This window comes from Passer domesticus, chromosome 31 (assembly GCF_036417665.1).
Source record: "Passer domesticus isolate bPasDom1 chromosome 31, bPasDom1.hap1, whole genome shotgun sequence".
NCBI classification, from domain to species: domain Eukaryota; kingdom Metazoa; phylum Chordata; class Aves; order Passeriformes; family Passeridae; genus Passer; species Passer domesticus.
Genome location: NC_087504.1, coordinates 3,316,176 through 3,341,174, shown reverse-complemented (window position 1 = coordinate 3,341,174; position 24,999 = coordinate 3,316,176). Strand labels below are relative to the sequence as shown.

The 24,999-nt window shown below is 54.6% G+C and overlaps 2 protein-coding genes and 1 long non-coding RNA gene across 9 annotated transcripts; 1 reads left to right on the top strand and 2 right to left on the bottom strand.

Moving 5' to 3' along the window:
• Positions 1-1,731: 1,731 nt before the first annotated feature.
• SENP1 (SUMO specific peptidase 1) lies at positions 1,732-13,367 on the bottom strand. 4 transcript variants are annotated; one of them, XM_064400955.1, is made up of 16 exons: positions 13,022-13,365; positions 12,348-12,420; positions 12,149-12,245; positions 11,527-11,662; positions 10,853-10,956; positions 10,330-10,565; positions 9,950-10,004; positions 9,745-9,783; positions 9,552-9,636; positions 8,781-8,933; positions 6,462-6,593; positions 5,793-5,996; positions 4,992-5,071; positions 4,470-4,554; positions 3,555-3,647; positions 1,732-2,946 (listed from the first exon to the last, which is right to left on the bottom strand). In XM_064400955.1, exons 1-16 carry the CDS (start codon positions 13,094-13,096, stop codon positions 2,884-2,886), a joined length of 1,710 nt encoding a protein of 569 aa, XP_064257025.1. In that variant the 5' UTR covers positions 13,097-13,365; the 3' UTR covers positions 1,732-2,883. The 4 variants fall into 4 exon arrangements, with proteins under 4 accessions (XP_064257025.1, XP_064257024.1, XP_064257022.1 ...); XM_064400954.1 differs by having other exon boundaries at positions 3,555-3,650; positions 13,022-13,364; XM_064400952.1 differs by lacking the exons at positions 1,732-2,946; positions 3,555-3,647 and adding an exon at positions 3,660-3,945 and having other exon boundaries at positions 13,022-13,367.
• PFKM (phosphofructokinase, muscle) lies at positions 13,321-24,453 on the top strand. Of its 4 annotated transcripts, none has more exons than XM_064400951.1 (23): positions 13,321-13,369; positions 16,135-16,233; positions 17,002-17,075; positions 17,169-17,246; positions 17,900-18,089; positions 18,747-18,912; positions 18,990-19,034; positions 19,115-19,223; positions 19,555-19,650; positions 19,731-19,823; positions 19,919-20,044; positions 20,302-20,366; positions 20,449-20,512; positions 20,607-20,753; positions 21,420-21,490; positions 21,579-21,666; positions 21,855-22,007; positions 22,661-22,825; positions 22,929-22,990; positions 23,192-23,303; positions 23,427-23,526; positions 23,910-24,015; positions 24,108-24,453. In XM_064400951.1, exons 2-23 carry the CDS (start codon positions 16,143-16,145, stop codon positions 24,253-24,255), a joined length of 2,349 nt encoding a protein of 782 aa, XP_064257021.1. In that variant the 5' UTR covers positions 13,321-13,369; positions 16,135-16,142; the 3' UTR covers positions 24,256-24,453. The 4 variants fall into 4 exon arrangements, with proteins under 4 accessions (XP_064257021.1, XP_064257018.1, XP_064257020.1 ...); XM_064400948.1 differs by lacking the exon at positions 13,321-13,369 and adding an exon at positions 14,579-14,849; XM_064400950.1 differs by lacking the exon at positions 13,321-13,369 and adding an exon at positions 14,937-15,076.
• Positions 18,218-19,313, bottom strand: LOC135287734 (uncharacterized). The gene is made up of 3 exons (XR_010351278.1): positions 19,119-19,313; positions 18,785-19,041; positions 18,218-18,616 (listed from the first exon to the last, which is right to left on the bottom strand). It is a non-coding gene; the product is annotated as an uncharacterized LOC135287734 (long non-coding RNA).
• Positions 24,454-24,999: the final 546 nt, after the last annotated feature.

Genomic DNA, 24,999 nt, shown 5'->3' with positions numbered 1-24,999 from the left:
CAAATTACCCCGAAGCTGCCTCCTAAGTTACTCCAAAATGACCCCAAAATTGGGGTTTGCAGGGTTAAAATGCCCTGCTTGGGGTTTAAAATTCCCTAAAATTCCCCCAAAATGACCCAAACTGGGGTTTGGGGGGATGGGGGGGTAGCTCAGACCTGCTGGACCTGGGGTTAAAAATGCCCCAAAATGCCCCAAAATGCCCCAAAATGCCCCTAAAGTGGGGGCTTGGAGGGGCAGCTCTGAACTCTGGGGTCTCCCAGCTCAGATTTGGGGTCCCAACCCTGAATTATGGGGAAACTTTCCCAGACTTTGGGCCATCTTTCCTGCATTTGGGGCATTTGTGCTTCATTTTGGGACGGGCATCGCTGGTTTGGGGCATTTCCCGGGGTTTTTGGGGCATTTCCCGGGGTTTTTGGGGCATTTCCCAGGGGTTTTTGGGGCATTTCCCAGGGGTTTTTGGGGCATTTCCCGGGGTTTTGGGGGCATTTCCCGGGGGTTTTTGGGGCATTTCCCAGGGGTTTTTGGGGCATTTCCCGGGGGTTTTTGGGGCTTTTCCCAGGTTTTTGGGGCATTTCCCGGGGGTTTTTGGGGCATTTCCCAGGTTTTTGGGGCATTTCCCGGGGTTTTGGGGGCATTTCCCAGGTTTTTGGGGCATTTCCCGGGTTTTTGGGGCATTTCCCGGGGTTTTGGGGGCATTTCCCAGGTTTTTGGGGCATTTCCCAGGGGTTTTTGGGGCATTTCCCAGGTTTTTGGGGCATTTCCCAGGGGTTTTTGGGGCATTTCCCAGGGGTTTTTGGGGCATTTCCCAGGTTTTTGGGGCATTTCCCGGGGGTTTTTGGGGCATTTCCCGGGGTTTTTGGGGCATTTCCCGGGGGTTTTTGGGGCATTTCCCGGGGGTTTTTGGGGCATTTCCAGGGGTTTTTGGGGCATTTCCCGGGGTTTTTGGGGCATTTCCCAGGGGTTTTTGGGGCATTTCCCGGGGTTTTTGGGGCATTTCCCAGGGGTTTTTGGGGCATTTCCCGGGGTTTTTGGGGCATTTCCCAGGGGATTTTGGGGCATTTCCCAGGTTTTTGGAGCATTTCCCTGTTTTTCAGGGCGCCGCTGCCTGCCCCGGGCAGCACGGGGGCTCCGTGTCCCAGAGTTTTTTGGGTTTTTGGAATCCCGGGGTTCCCAGGAGAGCTGAGCTCTGCCGCTGCCAACCCCAACCACGGCCCTACAAAGGGAGCTTTTATCCCAAATCCCGTCTTTTTCTGGGAATTTTTGTAAAAATAGCGGCGGATCCAGCGCGGGGGGAGGGGTGTGAAGGGACCTTTGTCACCTGGAGGGGGGGAGGGAATTCCAGGTGGGATTTGAGGGGGTTCCCAGGGAATTTGGGGTCATTTTCTGATGGATTTCGGGCCATTCCCCCACATTTTGGGTCATTTTCCCTGGGTTTTGAGTAATTCTCCCTGGATTATGGGGCATTTTTCCCCAGGTTTTGGGGAACTTTCCCTGATTTCTTCGGGATGAACAACCCCAAACCCTTTTCCAGGGATTCCCACCATGGGCAGGAACAGAGAGATAAATAAATAAATGTACAAAGATAAATAAATCAATGCATCTCAACAACGTCGTGTAGCACATTAGGAGTTGGCAAAAAAAAAAAAATTAAATCTATTTCATATTTATAACCCCATAATTAAAATGCATTCTTATCTAGCACAGAAAGCAGGAAAATTCTACAATTGCAGGTTTGGTTTGTTTTTTTCAGATCTTTTAATTTCAATAAAAGATAAAAAAAAGTAGGAAATGAATCTGGTATAAAACAGGGGAGGGATTTTGGGATGCAAAGGGACACAAAGGGCTGGGAAAAACCAGGAAAGAGGGCTCCAAAAATTTGGGAATTCAGTACAAAACTTCAGCTCCCAGCTTGGGAAAAATAGAAAAAATTCCCAGCTCCTGCAGGAGAGGGAAAATACAAAAACTTGGGATTTTCCCCCACTTTTCTTCTTAAAAATCTTCTTTTCCACCAGGAAGAGGAAATCCAGAGGCTTGGGAAGCTCCAAAAAATTTGGGAATAAATTAATCCAGGGAAAGTGGTGGGCAAAGTTCCCCAAATAAATCCTGGCTTTTTTTTTGGGAAAACTTGAAGGAATTCCAGGATTTTGGGGTTTTCCCCATGGTTCTGCAGTTCTTGGGATTTGGGAGGATTTATTTCCAGGAAAAAGTGGGAAAAGCAACTGGAAAAAGCAACAGGAGCTGCTGGGATGAAGCAGCCTGAAAGGGAGGGGAAAATACCCCAAAATTCTCCAAAAATACCAGATTTTGCTCAGGTTTTGGGATTTATCCCTTGGGAAAGCAAAGTTTGGGTGTAAATCCAGAGGAATTCTGGCATTCCAAAGCTTAATCCTGGAAGAAACACCCAAAAGCAGGAATTGGGGAAGAAAAATGGGATTTAAGAAGTAATTATTCCCAGGGATCCCAATCCAGGTTCTTCCATGGATAAAATCCCCAAGCTTTGGGAATGAGGTGGAAAAAATGGGAATGATCCCCAGAAATTCCCTCCAGAACCAAACCCTTCCCCCTCCATTCCCAAATCGGAATTTTCCCAACCCAAATCCACAGAGGCGCCGCCCTTTTCCCAGAAATCCACCTCCAAAAAGCCCAAAATTCCCAAATTTCCCCATCCCAGCAGACCGAAAAGTGGGAAAAATCCATCCTGGAATCTCAAAAAAGAGGGAAAAACTCCAAAAAATCCCAACTGTGCTTCCAAACTTTTCTATTCCCCCCCAAATCGGGGGGGGTTTTGGGAAGAGCAGGACCCGGAGTTCCTTGGCTGCATCCCCAGGAGAATCCTGGGATTCTTCTGATCCAAATCCGTGGAATTTCAGGATTTTTCTGGCATCAGAGGAGCTTCCTGTGCAGGATTTCCCAGGCCATCCTCTTCCGGAAGTAGGGCATGTGTTGCTTTGGGAATTTTACGGGGGAAAATGGGAACAATGGGAATTTTGGTCAGGTTTTGCTCAGCCAGGGCACAGATTCAGGCTTTTTTCCCCATGGAAATTAATGGAAAAGTGGGAAATTTGGGGCTTTGGGGTTGTGGGACTAGGGGAAAAAATTGGGAATTTCTTGGGGTTTAGGCAAAAAATGGTGGAAATTTATCCCGGATTTTGTTGGGATTTTGGGGAATTTGGGTTTTTCCCGGCCCTGGGGGTCTGGGACCAGAGGGAATTTGGGAGTGTTGGGATCTCAAAATGCTGGAGGAGGGAAGTGGGGTTGGGAATGGGGAATTACTCAGGAATTCCATGGGATTTTTGGGGTGGAATGGAGGATTTGGCCTAGATTTTTGGGGGAATATTTGGGATTTTCCCTGGCACTGGGGCTTGGGAGCTTTTCCCAGGGATTTGGGGACAATTCCCTTAAGCGGGGGGCCAGGAATGGGAAATCAAGCGGGAATTCCTTGGGATTGGGTGAGAAACGCTGGAATTTCCCCCAGATTCTGCTGGAATTCTGGGGTTTTCCTGCCTGGGGGTGTGCAGGGTGGGAATGGGGAGCTGCAGCCCCCCCAGGGGTACCTGGGTGAAGTTGATGGGTTTGTCCTTGGAGATGCACTCGGCGTAGCGGCACGCGAACATCCCGCAGTCGCTGCCGTTCATCTGCTGCGGGATCTCCTGGGGAAAGGGGGAATCAGCACCCCAAAACCCCAAATTGCCACATCCCCAGGGCCAGGCAAACCCCAAAATCCCATTCATCTGCTGTGGGATCTCCTGGGGAAATGGGAATTAACACCCCAAATTCCCAAAATCCCAAATTGCCACATCCCCAGGGCCAGGAAAAAACCAAAATCCCGTTCATCTGCTGCGGGATCTCCTGGGGAAAGGGGGAATCAGCACCCCAAATTCCCAAATTCCCTAATGCCCAGGGCCAGGAAAACCCCAAAATCCCGTTCATCTGCTGCGGGATCTCCTGGGAAACATGGGAATCAGCACCCCAAAACCCCAAAATCCCTAATCCCCAGGGCCAGGAAAACCCCAAATCCCGTTCATCTGCTGAGGGATCTCCTGGGGAAAATGGGAATTAACACCTCAAAACCCCAAATTCCCAAATTCCCACACCCCCAGGGCCAGGAAAACCCCAAAATCCTGTTCATCTTCTGTGGGATGTCCTGGGGAAATGGGAATTAACACCCCAAATTCCCAAAATCCCAAATTCCCTAATGCCCAGGGCCAGGCAAACCCCAAAATCCCAGTGGACTCTCGGGAAAGCTCCTGCTGGAAGAACCGGGAAGGTCCCGGAATTCCAGAATTTCTTGCATTCCCACCTTGCCCAAACCCCACCCAAACCCTTTCCCTGTGGAGAATTTCCCCTCCCAAGGTTTGGGATTTGTTCCCTCCTTTTCTTCCCAGGAATCCCTGAGGGAAAAGGGGCCCAAAAAGGGCTGGGAATCCAAGGAAATGCTGAATTCTTTGGGAATTCTGGGCTGTCCAAACCTGGCTCTTCTTGCTCAGCAGGGCCCATCCATTGGTGTCGAATTCCTTCCTTTTCTTATCCAAACTTTCCTGTTTCAGGTACTGCCTGTGGGAAAAGGAGCAGGAAAAGATGGAATTCATGGAAAAATGGCAATTCGGAGGTTTTTCTCTGTCTGGCTGTTCCCAAAGGGATTCAGGGTTGGGATTCACAAATCAACCCTCCCCCCAAAAAAATCTAAAACTGGATCAGGAGAGGCTGAATTTCATGGGGAAAAAAAACAGGGAGAGAATTCCTGGGATTTGTGGGAGGGAATTCCAGGGAAAGAGAAGGAATTTTTCGTGTCCTGGAAGGGGAGAATGAGACTGAAAAAGGGAGCAAAAATGACCCTGAAGGAGCCCAAAAAATGACACTAAAGGGATGTAAGAATGACCCTAAAAGGGCCCAAAAATGACCCCAAAAGAGCCTAAAAAAAGGGCAAAGTTGGTGTTTCCAAGGCTGGGGAAGCAGGAGTGGGATTTTCCCAGGGAAGGGATTTTACTCACAGCAGGATCCTGCAGGCCTCACTGTTGATCCCCCCCATGGAATCGTAGTAGGTGATGGTTTTTTTCCTGAAATCCACGACCTGCACAGAGAAAAATTCCTTAAAATGGGAAAAAAATCAGGAATGCTTCTCTTGCAAAAAAAAACCCCAAAAAACCCGCAGGGTATTTCACACCACAGAAGGATTTCCCCCCAAAAAATCCCTATTTCCTGCTGTGTTTTTAATACCTAAATGTGTAAATTAGCCATTATTATTATCATTATCATCATTATTATTATTCCTCCTATTCGTCCCATGTGTTACAACAATTTTGCCTCACCTCTCAAGGCCCCAATCTGGGTGGTTTTCAGTGTTTTCCCTCCCCATTCCCATCCCATTTGTGCTGGAAATTACCTCTTTTCCATGGAATTAATTAACAATTCAAGCAGGAATTAATAAATTGAGGAGGTTTTTGCTAAAGGAGCTGAAAATCCCTGCAGGATCCCAGGAGCCAGGGGACAAAGGAAGGGGAAAAGTGAAATATCTGTGGCCTAAATCTCTTTAAAAAGATCCTGTTTTACCAGGAGCTGGTGGGAATGGGGAAATCAGATCTTCCCAAGGGAATAAATTCCCTAAAATGACCTCCAGGCTGAATTTAAGGACTTAAAACCCCACAAAAAGCTGCTCCTACCTTTGTATTTCCCTTTCAACTCGGATCTGAGTCACAAACACAAATTTTTCCCGTCAGCATCACCCCAAACCAAGGAAATTTGGGCTCTAAATCCCAAACTGAAGATTTTTTTGGGATAATTCAGGCACTCACAGCCAGGCACCAGTGCACTCCCAGGTGGATGGGCACCAGGAGCAGATCCACAGAGAAAATATCCACTTTTTTTGTCCATCTTTTCACAGCTTGGTACCCTGCAGTCTTTAATTTGGTGAAGAAAAAGGTGTTGAAGGCATGAACTGCAGGCAAATCCTTGTCCTTGCTCCTCTCCATCAGCAGATTCATGTAGAAATTGATGATCTGGGAAAAGAAAGGGAAAACAGACATGATTTTTGATTTTTTTAATAGACTTTAATTTATTTTATGATGGTGTTTGGATTTGTGGTCCTGTGTAAAGTTAAGGAACAAACCCCTCAAAAAGAGGATTTGCATTAAAACCTTCAAAAAACCCAGGGGGGTTTGCAATAGCTCCATAGTAATAAAACATGTCAGAAAAAAAACCCCAAGGATATTCAGGAATTTGCCTTCAAGACCATATTTAAAGTTCACTTCTTGTTTCCCCTGTTCACACCAATCCCATCTTTCCACTATCATTAATTCCCCACATAAATGAAATTATTTTTATTTTACGGAGCTTCCTCCAGGGATTTATCACTCCAAGGTGGAATCCCAACCCACAGATCCCCTCCCAGCACCCAATCCCTCCATTTTTCCCTTCCAAGCTGCTGGGGATGGGAGGGAAATGGGGAATTTTTGGGTGTTCACCTCGTCGTTGAGCCAGTTGAGGTTGTTGAGGGTCTGGATGTCCTTCCTGGTGATGGTCAGGCGGAAAGCCTCGCTCAGCACCTCGTCCTGGTTCCCTCCTCGGAACAGGCTCTTGATTTCCTTCTCCATTTCCTGTGGCAAGGCAGGGCACGTGGAATTCCTGCTTTTCCTGGCCCCAAACCCCCAGGGGTTTAACACCAAACTGATTCTTGTTTGTCCCTTGAGCCATACACTCACCAGTATCAGGGCTCCATCCCTGTGCCCAAATCCCAGAAATTCCCTGAGCTGAACCCCCTGAACTGACCCCAAATCCCTAAATCCCAGGAATCCCCTGAACCGAATTCTACCTGAAGTGGAATTCCTGCTTTTCCTGGCCCCAAACCCCCAAGGGTTTAACACCAAACTGATTCTTGTCCCTTGAGCCATACACTCACCAGTGTCAGGGCTCCATCCCTGTGCCCAAATCCCAGAAATTCCCTGAACTGGCTCTAAATTCCTAAATCCCAGAAATTCCCTGAACTGAACCCCCTGAACTGAATTCTACCCAAGGTGGAATTCCTGCTTTTCCTGGCCCCAAACCCGCAGGGGTTTAACACCAAACTGATTCTTGTCCCTTGAGCCATAAATTCATGAGGTGGAGGGTGCGGGGCCCCGTCTCCATGCCCAAACCCCAGGAATTCCCTGAACTGAATCCCCTGAGCTGACCCCAAATCCCTAAATCCCAGGAATTCTGAGCTGACTCTCCTGAACTGACCCCAAACCCCTAAACCCCAGGAATTCTGAGCTGACTCTCCTGAACTGACCCGAAATCCCTAACCCCAGGAATTCTGAGCTGACTCTCCTGAGCTCACCCCAAACCCCTAAATGCCAGGAATTCTGAGCTGACTCTCCTGAGCTGACCCCAAATCCCTAAATCCCAGGAATTCCCTGAACTGAACCCCCTGAACTGACCCGAAACCCCTAAATCCCAGGAATTCTGAGCTGACTCTCCTGAGCTGACCCCAAATCCCTAAATCCCAGGAATTCTGAGCTGACTCTCCTGAGCTGACCCCAAATCCCTAAATCCCAGGAATTCTGAGCTGACTCTCCTGAACTGACCCGAAACCCCTAAATCCCAGGAATTCTGAGCTGACTTTCCTGAACTGACCCCAAATCCCTAAATCCCAGGAATTCCCTGAACTGAACCCCCTGAGCTGACCCCAAATCCCTAAACCCCAGGAATTCTGAGCTGACTCTCCTGAACTGACCCGAAATCCCTAACCCCAGGAATTCTGAGCTGACTCTCCTGAGCTCACCCCAAACCCCTAAATGCCAGGAATTCTGAGCTGACTCTCCTGAGCTGACCCCAAATCCCTAAATCCCAGGAATTCCCTGAACTGAACCCCCTGAACTGACCCGAAACCCCTAAATCCCAGGAATTCTGAGCTGACTCTCCTGAGCTGACCCCAAATCCCTAAATCCCAGGAATTCTGAGCTGACTCTCCTGAACTGACCCCAAATCCCTAAATCCCAGGAATTCTGAGCTGACTCTCCTGAGCTGACCCCAAATCCCTAAATCCCAGGAATTCTGAGCTGACTCTCCTGAACTGACCCGAAACCCCTAAATCCCAGGAATTCTGAGCTGACTTTCCTGAACTGACCCCAAATCCCTAAATCCCAGGAATTCCCTGAACTGAACCCCCTGAGCTGACCCCAAATCCCTAAACCCCAGGAATTCTGAGCTGACTCTCCTGAACTGACCCCAAATCCCTAAACCCCCAGGAATTCTGAGCTGACTCTCCTGAACTGACCCCAAATCCCTAAACCCCCAGGAATTCTGAGCTGACTCTCCTGAGCTGACCCCAAACCCCTAAACCCCAGGAATTCTGAGCTGACTCTCCTGAACTGACCCCAAATCCCTAAATCCCAGGAATTCTGAGCTGACTCTCCTGAACTGACCCCAAACCCCTAAATCCCAGGAATTCTGAGCTGACTCTCCTGAACTGACCCCAAACCCCTAAATCCCAGGAATTCTGAGCTGACTCTCCTGAGCTGACCCCAAATCCCTAAATCCCAGGAATTCTGAGCTGACTCTCCTGAGCTGACCCCAAATCCCTAAATCCCAGGAATTCTGAGCTGACTTTCCTGAACTGACCCCAAACCCCTAAATCCCAGGAATTCTGAGCTGACTCTCCTGAACTGACCCCAAACCCCTAAATCCCAGGAATTCTGAGCTGACTCTCCTGAACTGACCCCAAACCCCTAAATCCCAGGAATTCTGAGCTGACTCTCCTGAGCTGAACGGCACCTGGCCCTGGCCCTGCAGGCTGGCAGCCCCACCTCGGTGATCTCGGGGAAGTCGTCGTCGGCCTGGCCGGGGCGGGCGCGCTCGGGCCCCTCGGGCCCCACGGCCACCGGGATCTCCTTCTCCAGGGGCACGCGCAGGTGCAGATCCACCAAGTCCTGCACGGAGCGCTCCCGCTCCTGGAGGCGCTGCGGGAGCGGGGTCGGGGAAAAGGAGGGATCAGCAACCATGGAACTGGGGAAAACCTCCGGGATTACGGAATTAAACCCTTCCAGAGCCACCCAAGCCTGTCCCCAAGTGCCACATCTGCATTTCTTCCACCGTTTCCAGGATTTAGGATCAATGAAACTGGGAAAAACCTCCGGCACCATGGAATTAAACCCTTCCAGAGCCACCCAAGCCTGTCCCCAAGTGCCACATCTGCATTTCTTCCCGCTCCTGGAGATGCTGTGGGAAGGGCAGATGGGGGATCAGGGAAAAGGAGGGTTTAGGAGCAATGAAATTGGGAAAAACCTCCAGGATCATGGAACTAAAACCTTCCAGAGTCACCCAACTGTGTCCCCAAGTGCTACACCTGCATTTTTTCCCCATTTCCATGGACTCTGACTCCTTTTCCAAGCCCTGACCACCCTCCCAGTGCAAAAATTTTCCATAATTTCCAATCTGGGACGACATTCATCCTTTCCTTGCTGTTTATCCCAGGATTGGGAAGAATGAAGGCCTAAAAAAAGGTTGATTTTTCCTGCTTTTCAACTTTTTTTCCCCCAGTTGTCCCAGTCCAGAGTGTTTTTTCATGTAATTCTTACCTGGCTCTGGAGCTGCAGGGCCAGAGCTTTCTGCTCCTCTATTTGCCTCCACCTCTCTCTGGCTCGGGAATCATAGACACTGGTCCTAGAGAAAGCAGAATTTCAATGGACAAATTAATTTTAAAAAATCAGGATTTTGGTTTTTCCACCCAAAAAAAATCCCAGGAAAAGCCAGCAGGGAATATTAACTCACAGCTCTTTGATCCACAGCTCGGCCTGGAAAAAGGGGAGGCTGGAAAGAAGGAGAAAGGAGGGTTGGAAGTGACCAAAAATCCTGGAATTTCCCCAGAATTCCCTCATTTCCCAAATTCTCACCCTGTCCCTCTTCACTGTCACCTCCCTGTGTCCCTAAAAATCCCCAAAATCCCCGCAAAATTCCCTCATTTCCCACCCCTCACCTTGGAGCTGGAGTCCTGGAATCCTTGACCTTGAGCAAAATGACGGAATCTGACCCTAAAAATGGGAAAAATTCCTGGGTTTCTGCTCCCCTTGATTCCCACCCCAAATACTTCCCAATCCTGAATAAAACCTCCATATTGGCCACGGAATTTAAATCCTGTTCCCAGGGTTTGGGGTTATTTGGGATTTGGTTTTCATTTTGTTTGGGATTTTAGGGATTTGGGATTTTTGGAAGTATTTCCTTTGGGGAATTTATTATTTTTTTTTAAACCCATTTCAGATACTTTTGGGTTTTATTTGTGGTTTTGTTTTATTTGAGATTTTGGTATTTTTGGGGGGTTTTTGGGGTTATTTTCCTGGAATTCTCAGGAATCTTTACCTTCACTCTGCGCCTCGGCTCCCGGCTCCTCCTCCCGCTGCTGTGGGGCCGTGGAATTCCGGGGCTGGAACCCCCCAGGAAAGCCTGGAGAGGGGCCTAGGGGGGGATTTTGGGAATTCTGGGGCGGCTCTGGGGAATGTGGAACAGGACCTGGAATTTTGTGAATTTCCAGTGCCTCGGGATCATCCCTGGGAGCCTCCTGGGGCAGGGAGGGGCCGGAACGGGGACAGCGGGAGCTGCAAAAAAAAACCAAAACACCAAAGCCAGTTAGGGAAACTCCTGGGAAAAGATTGGAGATATGGGATTTGGGGAGAGGTTTTGGAATTTTTTGGGATTAGGGAAGAGTTTCTGGAGAGGTTTGAGATCTGGGAAGGGTTCTTTGGGATTTGGGCAGGGTTCTTTGGTGATTTTCAGTGATTTGGAGAGGGTTTTTTGGGATTCTTTGGGATTCAAGCTGGGATTTTGAGGTTCTTCGGGATGTGGGGCAGGTTTTTAGGGATTTTTTGGGATGCTCCTGACTCACAGGTGGAAGGGGAGCACTGGGGAGGGTTTGCAGCTGGAGAATCTCTTCCCAGTCACCATCTGCAGCAGCTGCCGGTAAATCTCCCGCTCCTCCTCCCGCACTGTCTGTGGGGAAAGAGCACGGAAAAAACTCCTCTCAAAACCCTGGAACTCACTCATGCCCAGGGATTCCCCCAAATTCAGGGGCCTGGTGCAATCCCAAAAACGCAATGCTGGGAAAACCCCCCAAGAAATTGGGATTTAGGGCTGGAAAACCCCAGGAATTTGGTGTTTAACCCCGGACGCGCCCCCAGCTCTGCAGGAACACCCCAAGCCCAAAAAATCCCTGGGATTTCTCAGGATTTCCCCATTCCCAGCCCCCAGCTCTGCCTGGACACCCCAAGCCCACAAACCCCCAGGATTTCCGTGGATTCCCCCAATCCCATTCCCAGCCCTCCCTGGACACCCCAACCCCACAAACCCCCGGGATTTCTCAGATTTCCCCATTCCCAGCTCTTCCTGAACACTCCAATCCCACAAACCCCTGGGATTTCCCTGGATTCCCTGGGCATTCCCAGCTCTGCCTGGACACCCCACACCCCGGGATTCCCGGGGTTCCCTGGGCATTCCCAGCCCTCCCTGGACACCCCACACCCCGGGATTCCCGGGGTTCCCGGGGCATTCCCAGCCCCTGACCTCCTCGGCCGCGCTCAGGAAGCGCCGCGGGGCCTTCTTGGGGCTGCGGCGGCTCCAGGAGGGGCTCGGGGCCGGCTTCAGGGGGAAGGAGGCTCCGTGGAGGGCGGATTTTCCCCCAAAAGTGCTGGAATTGCTGCTGGAAGGAGGGAAACACACAGCAGGGTTGATGTAAATCCCGGGAATTGGTTTAAAACCGCGAGTAAAATCACAAGAGGTGAAATGAAATGTCCCACAAATTCCAAAAGCTCAAAAATCCCCCAAATAAAAAAAAAAAAAAAGCCCAAACCCCCCCAATGAAAGCCCCCAAATCTCCTCCCACCAAAACCCCAAATAAAACAGAAAAAACACCAAGAATCCCAAACCCACCAAAAAATTCTCGAAAATCTTTCCCCAAATAACCAAAACTCCAAATTAAACCCACCAAAAAAATCACCCAAAAAAAACCCCCAAACTAATTAAATCCCCAAAAAAATTCCCAAGACTCTCCAACCCCCGCCCCCCAAAAAAATCAAATCACAAATCTCCAAAATCCCAAATAAACCCCAAATATTAACTAAAATATCAACGAAATAGCTGCAAAATATCAGCTCAAGCCTGGAAATCCACGACCTGCTGCACCCACCTGGAATTTTTCCGGGTCTCCAGGAAGGAGCCTCGGCTGCCCCGGGGCTTGGAGCTCCTCCACTGCCCGTTGGCTCCCAGGAATCTTTCAGGAATTTCTGAGGGGAAAAGCACCGGGAGTTGCCAGAAAACCCCAAATTTCCCCTTCTCCAAGGGTTGTTTTAGGGAAAACAGCCCCAAATCCCAAAGGGAAAACTCACCTGGGGCGTAGCTGAGGGAGCAGGAGGAGTTCCCAGCAGGGCAGGAGAAGCTGCTGAGTTTGGGGAGGAAAAACTGGAAAAAAAAAAAAAAAAGATTAGGAAAAACTCCAATGTTTTGCTTAGAAGTGGGAAAATGCCAGGGAAGGATCCAGGAAAATTACAGAGAAAAGGGAAGGGTGTGTCCCAGGGCTGGCTGGGAACGGTGGCAGGACTTCACAATTCCCAAAATCCACAATTGCTAAAATTAATAACTCTCCAAATTCACGATTCCTAAGGTTCGCAATTCCTAATGATCACAGCTCCCAAAATTCCCCAAATTCCCCGCTTCTAAAGGCCACAACTTCCAGACTTCACGGGCAGAATTTATGGAGCAGCAAGAACCCAAAAACTGCTGGAAAAATTCGCGGCTCCGGGCCCGGGCTGGGTGCCACACTCGGGCTCCCCATTCCCGGCGGAATTTCCACGCGGGGAACCGGGAGAACCCAAAAACCCGGTTTGGGATTTGACTTGCGGGGTTCCCAGGCTGAGTTTCCCCAGAGGAAGCGCGGCTGCAGGAGCAGCCCGGGATGGGGGAACTGTCCCGGCTATTCCCAGCTCCGCTTCCCGCCCCATCCCGCGGTGCTTCCGTGAGGGAAGGCCCCGGGAGCGGCCGGCCCCGCGCCCCCGCTCCGCACCTTGCTCTCGCCGCCGAAGCCCTTGAAGGCCGGGCCGGGCCGGGCCCGCGCCGCCTCCCGGGCCTCCATCCTCATGGGGGGCAGCGCCGCCGCCTCGGCCCAGGGCAGCGGCAGGACCGGGCACGGGGAAAGGCCCGGCGGAGTCCGCCGTGAGGGCAGCGGGGAGCAGCGCGGCGCGGGAGCGGAGCAGGGCCCGGAACCGCCGCCGCCGCTGCGCTGCCCTCAGCCGGCACGGCGGCCGCGCCGGAAGCGGAAGTGCAACCGGAAGCGTCCCAAGCGCGCGCGGTTCTCCCGGGCTCCGCGGCGGCAGCGAGGAGTAGGTGGCGGCGGCGGAAGTGAGCGGAGGAGGTGAGGCGCCGCCGGAAGTGGCACCAGGGCAGGGGAGCGAGCGGCGCGCTGCTGGCAGAAGAGCGCGCCCCCTGGCGGCCTGGAGGTCCAGGGGGGCAGCCAGAGGGGGCGGGTCGCCCCGGACGGGGGGTGCGACCCTCCAGGGGTCACTCTGTGGGAATGCGACCCTCCAGGGGTCACTCTGTGGGAATGCGACCCTCCAGAGGTCACTCTGTGTTGGGGGGTCACTCTTCGGGGGGTCACTCTGTGCTGGGGGTCACTCTCTGGGGGCTGTGGCCCTATATGGGGGTGGTACCCCACAGAGCATCTCCCTGTGAGGATGTCATCCTACAGGGGGTCGCTCTGTGTGTGAGTATCCCACCACAGCCCATCCCCTCGCAGCCCAGCCCATCACAGCCGATCCCATTCCAGTTTCTCCCTGTGGTCAGTCCTGTTACAGCCGATCCCATTAGAATCGATCCCATTGCAGTCAATCCACGATAGCTGGACCCTACAGCCAATCCCATTACAGCTGATGTCATTACAGTCAATCCCGTAACAGCCAGTCTCTGCAGCCGATCCCATTACAGCTGATCCAGTCACAGCCGATCCCATTACTCCCATCCCATTACCCCGATCCCATTACAGCCGATCCTGTCGGATCCCATTACTCCCATCCCATTACCCCGATCCCATTACTCCCATCCCATTACCCCGATCCCATTACAACCGATCCCATTCCAGCCGATCCCATTACTCCCATCCCATTCCAGCCGATCCAGTCCGATCCCATTCCAGCCGATCCTGTCGGATCCCATTACTCCCATCCCATTACCCCGATCCCATTACAGCCGATCCAGTCCGATCCCATTACCCCGATCCCATTACAGCCGATCCAGTCCGATCCCATTCCAGCCGATCCTGTCGGATCCCATTACCCCGATCCCATTACCCCGATCCCATTACTCCCATCCCATTACCCCGATCCCATTACAGCCGATCCTGTCAGATCCCATTACCCCGATCCCATTACAGCCGATCCCATTCCAGCCGATCCCATTACCCCGATCCCATTCCAGCCGATCCTGTCGGATCCCATTACTCCCATCCCATTACCCCGATCCCATTCCAGCCGATCCCATTACCCCGATCCCATTACAACCGATCCAGTCCGATCCCATTCCAGCCGATCCTGTCGGATCCCATTACTCCCATCCCATTACCCCGATCCCATTACTCCCATCCCATTACCCCGATCCCATTACAGCCGATCCCGTTACAGCCGATCCCGTCCGATCCCATTACAGCTCCCCGCCCCAATCCCGGCTCCCAGCCCGTGTCCCCGGGCCATGGTGGCGCTGTCCCCGGGCCATGGCGGCGGTCCCGGCGGCCCCGGCGCTGTCCCGGTTCGTGGCCCCGGCCGCGCTCTCCTTGGCCGCGCTCCTCCTCCTCCTCCTCCTGGCCTTCCTCCCGCCCGGGCCGGGCCGGCGGCGCTCCGCAGGTCAGTGCTCCGGGGGCAGAGGGGACCGGCGCCGGTAACGGCCCCGGGGGGCACCGCTAACGCCCGCGGACCGGCACCGGCACTGAACGGGACCGGGAGAGGCAGCGGCGGGGAACGGGGGCTGGGAGCAGTAAGGAGAGCAGAGCAGATCCCACCGGGAACAGCGACCCGGACCGGTAACGCCCCCGGACCGGGACCGGCCATGAACTGGAACCGGTCAGGGAGAGGTACTGGAATCAGCCGGGAACAGGGACTGGCACCAGTAACGCCCCCGGACCGGGACCGGCAGAGGCACCGGCAGGGAACGGGGACTGGCACCAATAACATCCCTGGACTGGCACCAGTAACATCCCTGGACTGGCACCAGTAACGCCCCCGCACTGGGGCCGGCAGTCAGCTGGAACTGGGAGAGGCAGGGAATGCGCACTGGGACCAGTAAGGAAAGCAGTCTGGAACCAGTGAGGAGTGCAGAGCAAGTCCCACAGGGAACACAGACAGGGGCTGGTAAGGATGGACTGGGACCAGTAAGGAGGATAAACTGGCACCAGTAAGATGGGCAGATCAGCAACCACAGGGAACAGAGACTGGGATGAACAGGGAATCCAGACTGGAACCAGTAAGGACAGAGCGGCACCAGTAAGGACAAACTGGCACCAGTAGGGAGTGCAGAGCAGCTCCCACTGGGACTAGAGATTGGAACCAGTAAGAACAAGCTGGCACCAGTAGGGAGGGCTGCTCAGTAACCACAGGGAATGCAGACTGGGACCAGTAAAGACAAACTGGAACCAGTAAGGAGGCCACAGCAGCTCGCACTGGGAGCAGGGACTGGGACCAGTGAGGACAGACTGGGGACTGGGATCATTAAGGAGAGCAGGGCAGCTCCCACAGGGAAAACAAACTGGGACCAGTAAGGACAGACGGAGACCACTAAGGACAGCCTGGCACAAGTAAGGACCAGAGACTGGGACCAGTAAGAAGGACAGAGCAGCTTCCAGAGAGAGCATGTACTGGGTCCAATAAAGACAAACTGGGACCAGTAAGGAGAGACTGGGACCGCTAAGGCCAGCCTGGCCCCAGTAGGAAATAGAGAGTGGGACCAGTAAGGAGGACTCCCAGTAAGGAGTCCCCCCGCGCCCCCCCGGGCGGGAGTGTCCCGGCGGTGGCAGCGGGGTTGTCCCAGTGTCTCCGTCCCCGGTGGTGCCACTCTGCGCTGGCAGCGCCACCCGGAGGGACAGAGCCGCCCGTCCCGCCTTGGGATTTGCCCGAATTTCCCGATTTTTTCCAGGCAGGAAAATGCCCCCGAGCCCCGCGGGACCCCAGCACGCCGAGACCCTGGGGGTCGGCAAAGCCATCGCCGTCCTCACCTCCGGGGGGGACGCGCAGGGTAAGAGCACCCCAAAACCCCCGAGATCCAAACCCCACCCAAAATCCCTAGAAATCCTCCCCAAAACCCCCGAATTTCTCCCTCCTCCCGCCAAAACTCCCCAGATCCCCTGGTTTCCCGAAATCCCTGGGATCCCAAAAACCCCTGCCCCAAATCCCCCCCTAAAATTCCCCCCAAATCCCTAAAAATCCTCCCCAAGTCCCTAAAACCGCTCATTTGGAGGTAAAAACCAGGACTTTGATCCCACAACCTTCAGGCTTTTCCCTGGATTGAGGTTCTGGGAATGACCTTGGGGGGGTTATGGGGTCGGGTGGAGCTTGGGGGGAGTTTTGCGATGGCAGGGGGGAACAACGGTGACAAAATTCGGGCAGGGGACTCCAAGCTGACACCGGCGACACTTTGGCACCAAGCCAAAATAATCGGGGTTGCTCAAAATTCCAAGGATTCCTCCCCAAATTTGGGATTTTTCCGGGGGTCCCAAGGATGGGGGGGGTGGATGGACATGGGGGGGGGTGCCAGGCCACGGGGGCCCCCCCATAACGTCCCCTCCCCCCCCCCCCGTGTTTGTCACCCGTGTCAGGCGCTGCCACCAAAGGTCACCAGGGCAAAAATAACCCAGGCGGTGGCAGCTGCGAGGGGGGACACGGGGGGGCACGGGGGGGACGGATTGGGGGTGTCCGCCGGGGGGTGGCAGCCGCAGGGAGGTGACAGGGACTTGGCGCTGGGGGTGTCACCGGGGGGTGACGGAACGAGCGCGGTGCCCCGCAGGGATGAACGCGGCCGTGCGCGCCGTGGTGCGCGTGGGGATGTACACCGGCGCCAAGGTGTTCTTCGTGTGCGAGGTCAGTGTCGGCCCCAGTCCCGACATTCCACAGCCCCACTGGAAAATTTGGGAAAAGGTGTCACTGAACCACTGTCCGCTCTGTCCCCCCCAGGGCTACCAGGGGCTGGTGGACGGTGGTGACCACATCAAGGAGGCCACGTGGGAAAGCGTGTCCATGATGTTGCAGCTGGTGAGGGACATGGACAGGGGGACACATGGACAGGGGGACACTGGGGGATCCCCTCCTGGGCTGGGGGAGCACTGGGTGTGCTCCTCACTGGTCCCAGTTTGTCCCTCACTGGTTCCAGTCTGAGCCTGCGCTCAGCAGAAAATAACCCAAAAGCAGAGCTGGGATGGGGGGAGGGAGGGGTGGACACAAGGACAACACATGGGGACGGACACAGGGACGGACATGGAGATGATGGGATGGGATGGATGGGATGGGATGGGATGGGATGGGGTGGGATGGGGTGGGATGGGATGGGGTGGGATGGGGTGGGATGGGGTGGGATGGGATGGGATGGATGGATAGACACAGGGATGGACACGGGGATGGGACGGATGGGTTGGGTGGACAGAGGGGTGGCGGGACACAGGGATGGACATGGGGATGAGATGGAATGGGATGGGATGGGATGGATGGATAGACACAGGGACGAACATGGGGATGGGACGGATGGGTTGGGTGGACAGAGGGGTGGACATGTGGATGGGACGGATGGGTGGGGTGATGGACACAGGGACGGACATGGGGATGGGACGGATGGGTGGATGGACAGCGGGGTGGCCGGACACAGGGATGGACAGCCAGCCCCCAGGCCAGCCACGCCCCGCTGTCCCCAGGGCGGCACGGTGATCGGCAGCGCGCGCTGCCAGGATTTCCGCACGCGCGAGGGGCGGCTCCGCGCCGCGCGGAACTTGGTCAAGCGCGGCATCACCAACCTGTGCGTGATTGGCGGCGACGGCAGCCTCACCGGCGCCGACACCTTCCGCGCCGAGTGGGGCGGGCTCCTGGCAGAGCTGCTCAAAACTGGTATGGGGGGGGGGACACTGGGGGAGCCCTGAAACCACCCTGGGGTGAGGGAGAGGGAGGGGGGCAGAGGGAAAGGGTTGAGGTCAAAAGAGAAAGGTTTGGATTCAAAAAGCACAGAAAAATTTGGGTTTTCGCACACAAAATGTGGGGTTCTTCCCTAATGATGGAGGCTTAGGACACCTTTGCTCCCCAAGGGGACATTTTGGAGGGGGGACACAGAGAGAACAAGGGGTGTGGAAAGGTTTAGTTTTAAATCAGGATGTGAAACTCAAAAATTGGATTTTTCCTCTAATTATGGAGGTTTAGAGCACTGTTGAAGATGTTTTAAGGGGGGGACACAGAGGGAAAAGAGGTTGTGGTTAAAAAAATCAGGATGTGGCACTCAAAATTTTGGGGTTTTCCCCCAAAACAGAGATTTGTGGCACTGCTTCCCTCTAAGGGGACATTTTGGGGGTCCCACATCAGGAAAGGAGAGTGTGGGAAGGTTTGTGATTCCAAAAGAGCTTTGGTTCCAAAATCAAGGCGTCCTACAAAAAAATAAAAAAGGGGTTTTCTCACCCAAAGCTGTGTTTTCCCCCAAACAAACCCTTTGACACCTCCTACCCCCTGAGTGACCACCTGGGGACGGCGTCCCCCTCCTGCCCACCCCCTCCCCAGGTGGCATCACGGCAGAGGAGGCGCAACGCTCAAGCCACCTGAACATCGTGGGCATGGTGGGCTCTATCGACAACGACTTCTGTGGCACCGACATGACCATCGGCACCGACTCGGCGCTGCACCGCATCATAGAGATTGTGGACGCCATCACCACCACGGCGCAGAGGTGACAAGGACATCCTCGTTGTCCCCAACCCCCTGGTGTTCCCATTCCGGGTGGGTGACGCTTTCTTGTCCCCGCAGCCACCAGAGGACTTTTGTGCTGGAGGTGATGGGGCGGCACTGCGGGTACGTCCTGGTGGCACAGGTTCTTGTCACCCCAAAAACTGAGGGAAGTGGCTCAAAAGCAGGTTTTGGCCCCATTTCAGGTACCTGGCACTGATCACAGCCCTGGCCTGCGGCGCCGATTGGGTTTTCATCCCCGAGTCACCCCCCGAGGACGACTGGGAAGAGCACCTGTGCAGGAGGCTGGCAGAGGTGGGAGGGATGGACACAAGGGTGGATAGAGGCAGGGAGGGAGGGAGAGATGGACACAGGGATGGAAGGATGGATGGATGGATGGATGGATGGATGATGGATGGATGGATGGATGGATGGATGATGGATGGATGGATGATGGATGGATGATGGATGGATGGATGGGTGGATGGATGATGGATGGATGGATGGATGGATGGATGATGGATGGATGATGGATGGATGATGGATGGATGGATGATGGATGGATGATGCATGGATGGATGGATGGGTGGATGGATGGGTGATCTCCCCCTGTCCCCATCCCTGTTGCCACCCCGTGATCCCCCAGACCCGTGACGGCGGCTCCAGGCTCAACATCATCATTGTGGCCGAGGGTGCCATCGACAAGCACGGCAAGGCCATCACCTCAGACGACATCAAAACCGTGAGTAGGGACTGGGGGACAACCCCCTTTGTCCTCTCCCTTTTTGGGGCCAGTCACAGAGCTCTCCTGTGTCCCCGCAGCTGGTGGTGAAACGTCTGGGGTACGACACCAGGGTGACCATCCTGGGCCACGTCCAGCGTGGGGGGACTCCCTCAGCCTTCGACCGCATCCTGGTGGGCACCTCCTTCCTCACCCTGGTCCCAAATGAGGGGACCTGGAGGTGACTGACACCCCCCCTTGGGAGGTGACACCCCCCCTGTCCCCTCAGGCCAGCAGGATGGGTGTGGAGGCCGTGATGGCTCTGCTGGAGGGGACACCGGACACCCCAGCCTGCGTGGTCAGTCTGTCCGGCAACCAGGCCGTGCGCCTGCCCCTCATGGAGTGTGTCCAGGTGGTGAGTGGGGATGGGGGGACGCTGGCAGTGGCCCCAGACCCAGTCCAGAGATGGTTCCCACAGCTGAGATGTCCCCAAACCCTCCAGGGAGTGTCCCCAAGCCTGCCCCAGGGAGGACCCCACCCCAGGACACCCCATTCCACCCCAATCCCATCCAAAACACTCCAATCCTACCCAGGACACCCTGATCCCACCCCAGGACACGCCAATCCCACCCCAGGGACAGATCCCACCCCAATTCCCCTCTGTGCCCCCAGACCAAGGACGTCACCACAGCCATGAACGAGGGACGCTTCGAGGACGCGGTGAAGCTGCGGGGCCGGTGGGTGGCACCTCCATGTCCCTATCCCTGCAACCCCAATGTCCTCCAAACGTCTCAAAACCCCAACTTCCCCGATTTTTAGGAGCTTTCAGAACAACTGGAACGTCTACAAGCTGCTGGCTCACATCCGCCCGCCTGCCACCAAGGTAGGGGGCACTGGGGAGGGCACGGGGAGGGGCCCGATGCGGGACACCCCAATTCCATCCCAGGTTACCCCAAGCCCCATGTCCCCGTCCCCAGAGCGGGTACACGGTGGCCGTGCTGAACGTGGGCGCTCCGGCGGCGGGGATGAACGCGGCCGTGCGCGCGACCGTGAGGATCGGCCTCATCCACGGCCACCGGATGCTCGCGGTGCACGACGGCTTTGAGGGGCTGGCCTTTGGCATGGTGAGGGTCCAGAGGGGAATGGGGTGGGAAAAGGGGCACGAAAGGGGCAGGGATGGGGAGATTCCTACAGGGGAATGGGTTTGAGGGGCTGGCATTCGGGATGGTGAGGGTCCTGTGGGGGAAAGGAGTTGGGATGGGGAGATCCCTATGGAATAAAGGGGTGGCCAGGGCATGACGGATTTGAAGGGCTGCATTTTGAGATGGTGAGACTCCTATAGGGAAAAGGGGTTGGGAACTGTAGGATGGGTTTGAGGGACTGGAGACAGATTTGAAGGGTTGGGTTTTGGAATGGGGAGGTCCCAGTGGAAAAATAGGCTAGGAAAAGTTTGGGAAGTGCAGTATAGATTTGAGGGGTTGGATTTTGGGATGGGGAGATCCCTGTGGGAAAAGGGTGCAAGAAAAGGGCCTGGGAAGGAGCAGTTGTAGCCCTGCAGAGATGGAGATTCCTCAGGAATTCCTCAGGATGGGGGTGTTTAATCCCTGTCCAAACCCCAGCCCTGCTGTGGGTGTGATCTGCTGCTGTCCCCAAGCCAGGGCACATTGTGTGACCTCCTGAGAGGGCTGTGGGGACATCGTGTGACCCCAATGTCACTGATAGGGCTGAGGGGAGCCAGTGTGACCCCAGATCCTTCTCCCACCCCATTAAACCCCTGTTTCACCCCCCAGGTGGAGGAGATCGGCTGGAATACTGTGGGCAGCTGGACAGGGCTGGGAGGATCCAAACTGGGCACCAAGAGGTGACTCCCTGCTCCATGTGGGGTCATTTGGGGTCCCTCTGGGGTCTCCCTCTGGTCAGGCTCATCCAGAGGAGCTTCCCCTTCCCAGGACTTTGCCCAAGAAATATTTTGAGGAGATCAGTGCCAACATCAGCAAATTTGGGATTCATGGTCTTGTCATCATCGGTGGCTTTGAGGTCAGTGGGGTGTGGTCAGAGCATGGCTGGGGCGTGGTCAGGGTGGGGTCAGTGTCCCCCTGCTAACCCCCACGCATTCACAGGCGGCCTGGAGCTGCTGGAGGGCCAGGTCTGGTCAGGGTGTGGTCAGTATCCCTACTGTTCCTCTCCTCTCTGCATTGTCCCCTGATGTCCCCACTGTCCCTCAGGCATTCACAGGTGGCCTGGAGCTGGTGGAGGGCCGGGCACGCTTCGAGGAGCTCTGCATCCCCCTGTGCATTGTGCCCGCCACCGTCTCCAACAACGTCCCTGGCTCCGACTTCAGCATCGGCGCCGACACCGCCCTCAACACCATCACCACCGTGAGAGCCCAGATACCTCCCCAAAGTCCCCCTCACCCCAACCACCATCACCACCGTGAGAGCCCAGATACCTCCCCAAAGTCCCCCTCACCCCAAACACCATCACCACCGTGAGAGCCCAGATACCTCCCCAAAGTCCCCCTCACCCCAAACACCATCACCAGTGAGACCCCAGATACCTCCCCAAAGTCCCCCTCACCCCAAACACCATCACCACTGTGAGACCCCAGATACCTCCCCAAAGTCCCCCTCACCCCAAACACCATCACCACCGTGAGAGCCCAGATACCTCCCCAAAGTCCCCCTCACCCCAAACACCATCACCACTGTGAGACCCCAGATACCTCCCCAAAGTCCCCCTCGTCCCAAACACCACCACAGTGAGAACCCAAATCCTGTATCCCTCCTGATGCCAAACACCATCACCACAGTGATATCCCAGTGCAAGTCCCAAATTCCCCTGATCCCAAAGCACTATCTCCCACCACTCTGAGACCCCGATGGAAATCCCCCAACTCCCCTGACCTTAAACCCCTTTTCCTGACCCCAAATCCCCTATTGCAGACACATGACCTGATCAAGCAGTCTGCAGTGGGCATCACAAATCCCCTGACCCTAAACCCCTTTTCCTGACCCCAAATCCCCCACTGCAGACGTGTGACCTGATCAAGCAGTCAGCTGCAGGCACCAAGCGCCGTGTGTTCATCATCGAGACCATGGGTGGCTTCTGTGGCTACCTGGCCACCATGGCTGGGCTGGCGGCCGGCGCCGATGCCGCCTACATCTTCGAGGAGCCCTTCAGCAGCCGTGACCTGCAGGTGGGGACAGTCCTGTCCCCTGTTCCCCGTGTCAACAGGGTGGTGTGGAATGAGTAGGTTTCCATTCCTGACCCCACTCCCACCCCCATTCCTGACCCTGCAGGCCAACGTGGACCACCTGATAGAGAAGATGAAGACCACGGTGAAGAGAGGGCTTGTGCTCAGGTGGGCCCTGGCTTTGGGGGGGACCTCGTGTCACCCTCGTGGGGATTGGCTTTGGGATCAGGGCAACTGGGCTCTCACTGTGGTCATAGGTTAGGGATGGAAGATTTGGGGTCTCATCGTGGTGCTGCTGTTTGGGATCAGTGGAATTGTTCGGGATGGGGTAAATTGTGGGATTTGGGCCTGATCCTGTCCCTGCTGTAGGAATGAGCGCTGCAATGAGAACTACACCACAGATTTCATCTACAACCTCTACTCCGAGGAGGGCAAAGGAATTTTTGACTGCCGGAAAAACATCCTGGGGCACATGCAGCAGGTGGGAATGGGGTGAGGGTTTGGGAATTCCCCCAGGAACAGGATCGGTGTTCAGGGGATTTCCCGGGAACGGGATCAGGATTTGAGGGATTTCACTGGCTCATCCTGGATTCTCCTGGGGCAGGGAGGCAGCCCCACCCCCTTTGACCGTAATTTCGGCACCAAGATGGGCGCCAAGGCCGTGGCCTGGATCACCGGGAAGATCAAGGAGTGCTCCCGGCATGGTGGGTGTTGCTGGATGGAGGATCTCAAAGGGACCCCAGAGTGACCCTACATTCCCAAACCATTCCCAAAAGGCCCCTCCTGCAGATTCTGGTGGATGTTCCCCACTCCTGGATGATCCTAAACATTCATAACCCATTCATCCCATGTTTCTGGAAGGTCCCAAACTTTCCCAACCTACCCTCCCATGGGTTTTCCCCTCCTGGAGCATCCCAAACATTCCCAACCCCTGCTCCAGGAGGATCCCAAACATCCCCAACTTCCCGTCCCGGGTGTTCTCCCATCCCTGAAGATTCCCAAACGTTCCCTCCCATGTCCCTGGAGGATCCCAGGTGTTCCCAACTCACCTTCAGGAGGTTCCCAAACGTTCCTGTGTTCCTCCCAGGCCGGATCTTTGCCAACACGGCGGACTCGGCGTGCCTGCTGGGGATGCGCAAGCGCAGCCTGGTGTTCCAGCCCATCGCCGAGCTGCGCCAGCAGACGGATTTTGAGTGCGTGTCCCTCCCCGTCCCACCCCAGGAAAGCGGGACAAAGCCTGGGATCTCTCCCCGGGGATGTCCCCAGCCTGTTCCTGTCCCCTCAGGCACCGCATCCCCAAGGAGCAGTGGTGGCTGAAGCTGCGGCCCATCCTCAAAATCCTGGCTAAGTACAACATCGAGCTGGACACGTCAGAGACGGCGCACCTGGAGCACCTGACCCGCAAGGTCCTGGTCCCTGAGGCCACCCTGTGACAGGGACAGCAGCCACTGCCAGCCTGAGGAACCCCAAAATCCCCTTTTCCCATTGTCCTGGGGATTTTATGGGGTTTTGAGAAGTGGCTCCCCAAGTGATGTCATGATAAATTGAGGAGGGATGGTGGAGGTTGAGGTTTTTAGGGTTAAAAGTCACAAAACAGAGATGTTTCAATAAATTCAGTGCTTGTGAAAGTGCTCCAGGTCTCTGTGAATCCATGGAAAGGCGTACCTGGATCCCACTGACACCAAATCCCTCCTGATCCTCAGGATTTCCCTGTCCAGCATAACAGAGAGGGATAAAAGAGGTAGAATTTGAGCTTTCATCCCCAAGTTCATCCCAGAAAACAACAATGACAGTTTTTAGCTGCTTGGTTTCACCTTGGAGAGCTGCTCTTCTATTGGATCCTGGAATAAATCCCAAAAAAAGCCCCCCAAACTAACACCAAAGGATGAATTCCTGGTGGGAAACCTCAGAAAGAGCTTGAAGAGATGGGAGGAGAGTTCCACATGGAACTCTCTAGAGAAACTTCTTTCATCCACAAGAATTCTAGCCCTGCAAAATTTTGGTTTTTGAGGTGGTTTTACCCTTGATGGATAAACAGGGAGAACTTCACTCTCCATGCTGGAGAAACACCTGGATCTTTTGATTTTCAGCTAACACATCCCACAAGATTACTCTGCATCTCAACCCACAATTTCTTGCCTTGGGTCCTTCCTCAAAGGAGACTTTTCCTTTAAAAC

Excerpts from the sequence above, each read along its gene's own strand:
- SENP1 (XM_064400952.1), bottom strand. The coding sequence starts at position 13,096 with ATGAGGATGGAGGCCCGGGAGGCGGCGCGGGCCCGGCCCGGCCCGGCC. Across the intron at positions 5,997-6,461 it reads TCAACTGGCTCAACGACGAG|ATCATCAATTTCTACATGAA; the intron begins GTGAACACCCAA and ends TTCTTTTCCCAG. Across the intron at positions 3,946-4,469 it reads TGCTGAGCAAGAAGAGCCAG|GAGATCCCGCAGCAGATGAA; the intron begins GTTTGGACAGCC and ends CATGTTTCCCAG.
- PFKM (XM_064400948.1), top strand. The coding sequence starts at position 14,720 with ATGGCGGCGGTCCCGGCGGCCCCGGCGCTGTCCCGGTTCGTGGCCCCG. Across the intron at positions 17,076-17,168 it reads AGGTGTTCTTCGTGTGCGAG|GGCTACCAGGGGCTGGTGGA; the intron begins GTCAGTGTCGGC and ends TGTCCCCCCCAG. Across the intron at positions 19,651-19,730 it reads CCTCAGACGACATCAAAACC|CTGGTGGTGAAACGTCTGGG; the intron begins GTGAGTAGGGAC and ends GTGTCCCCGCAG.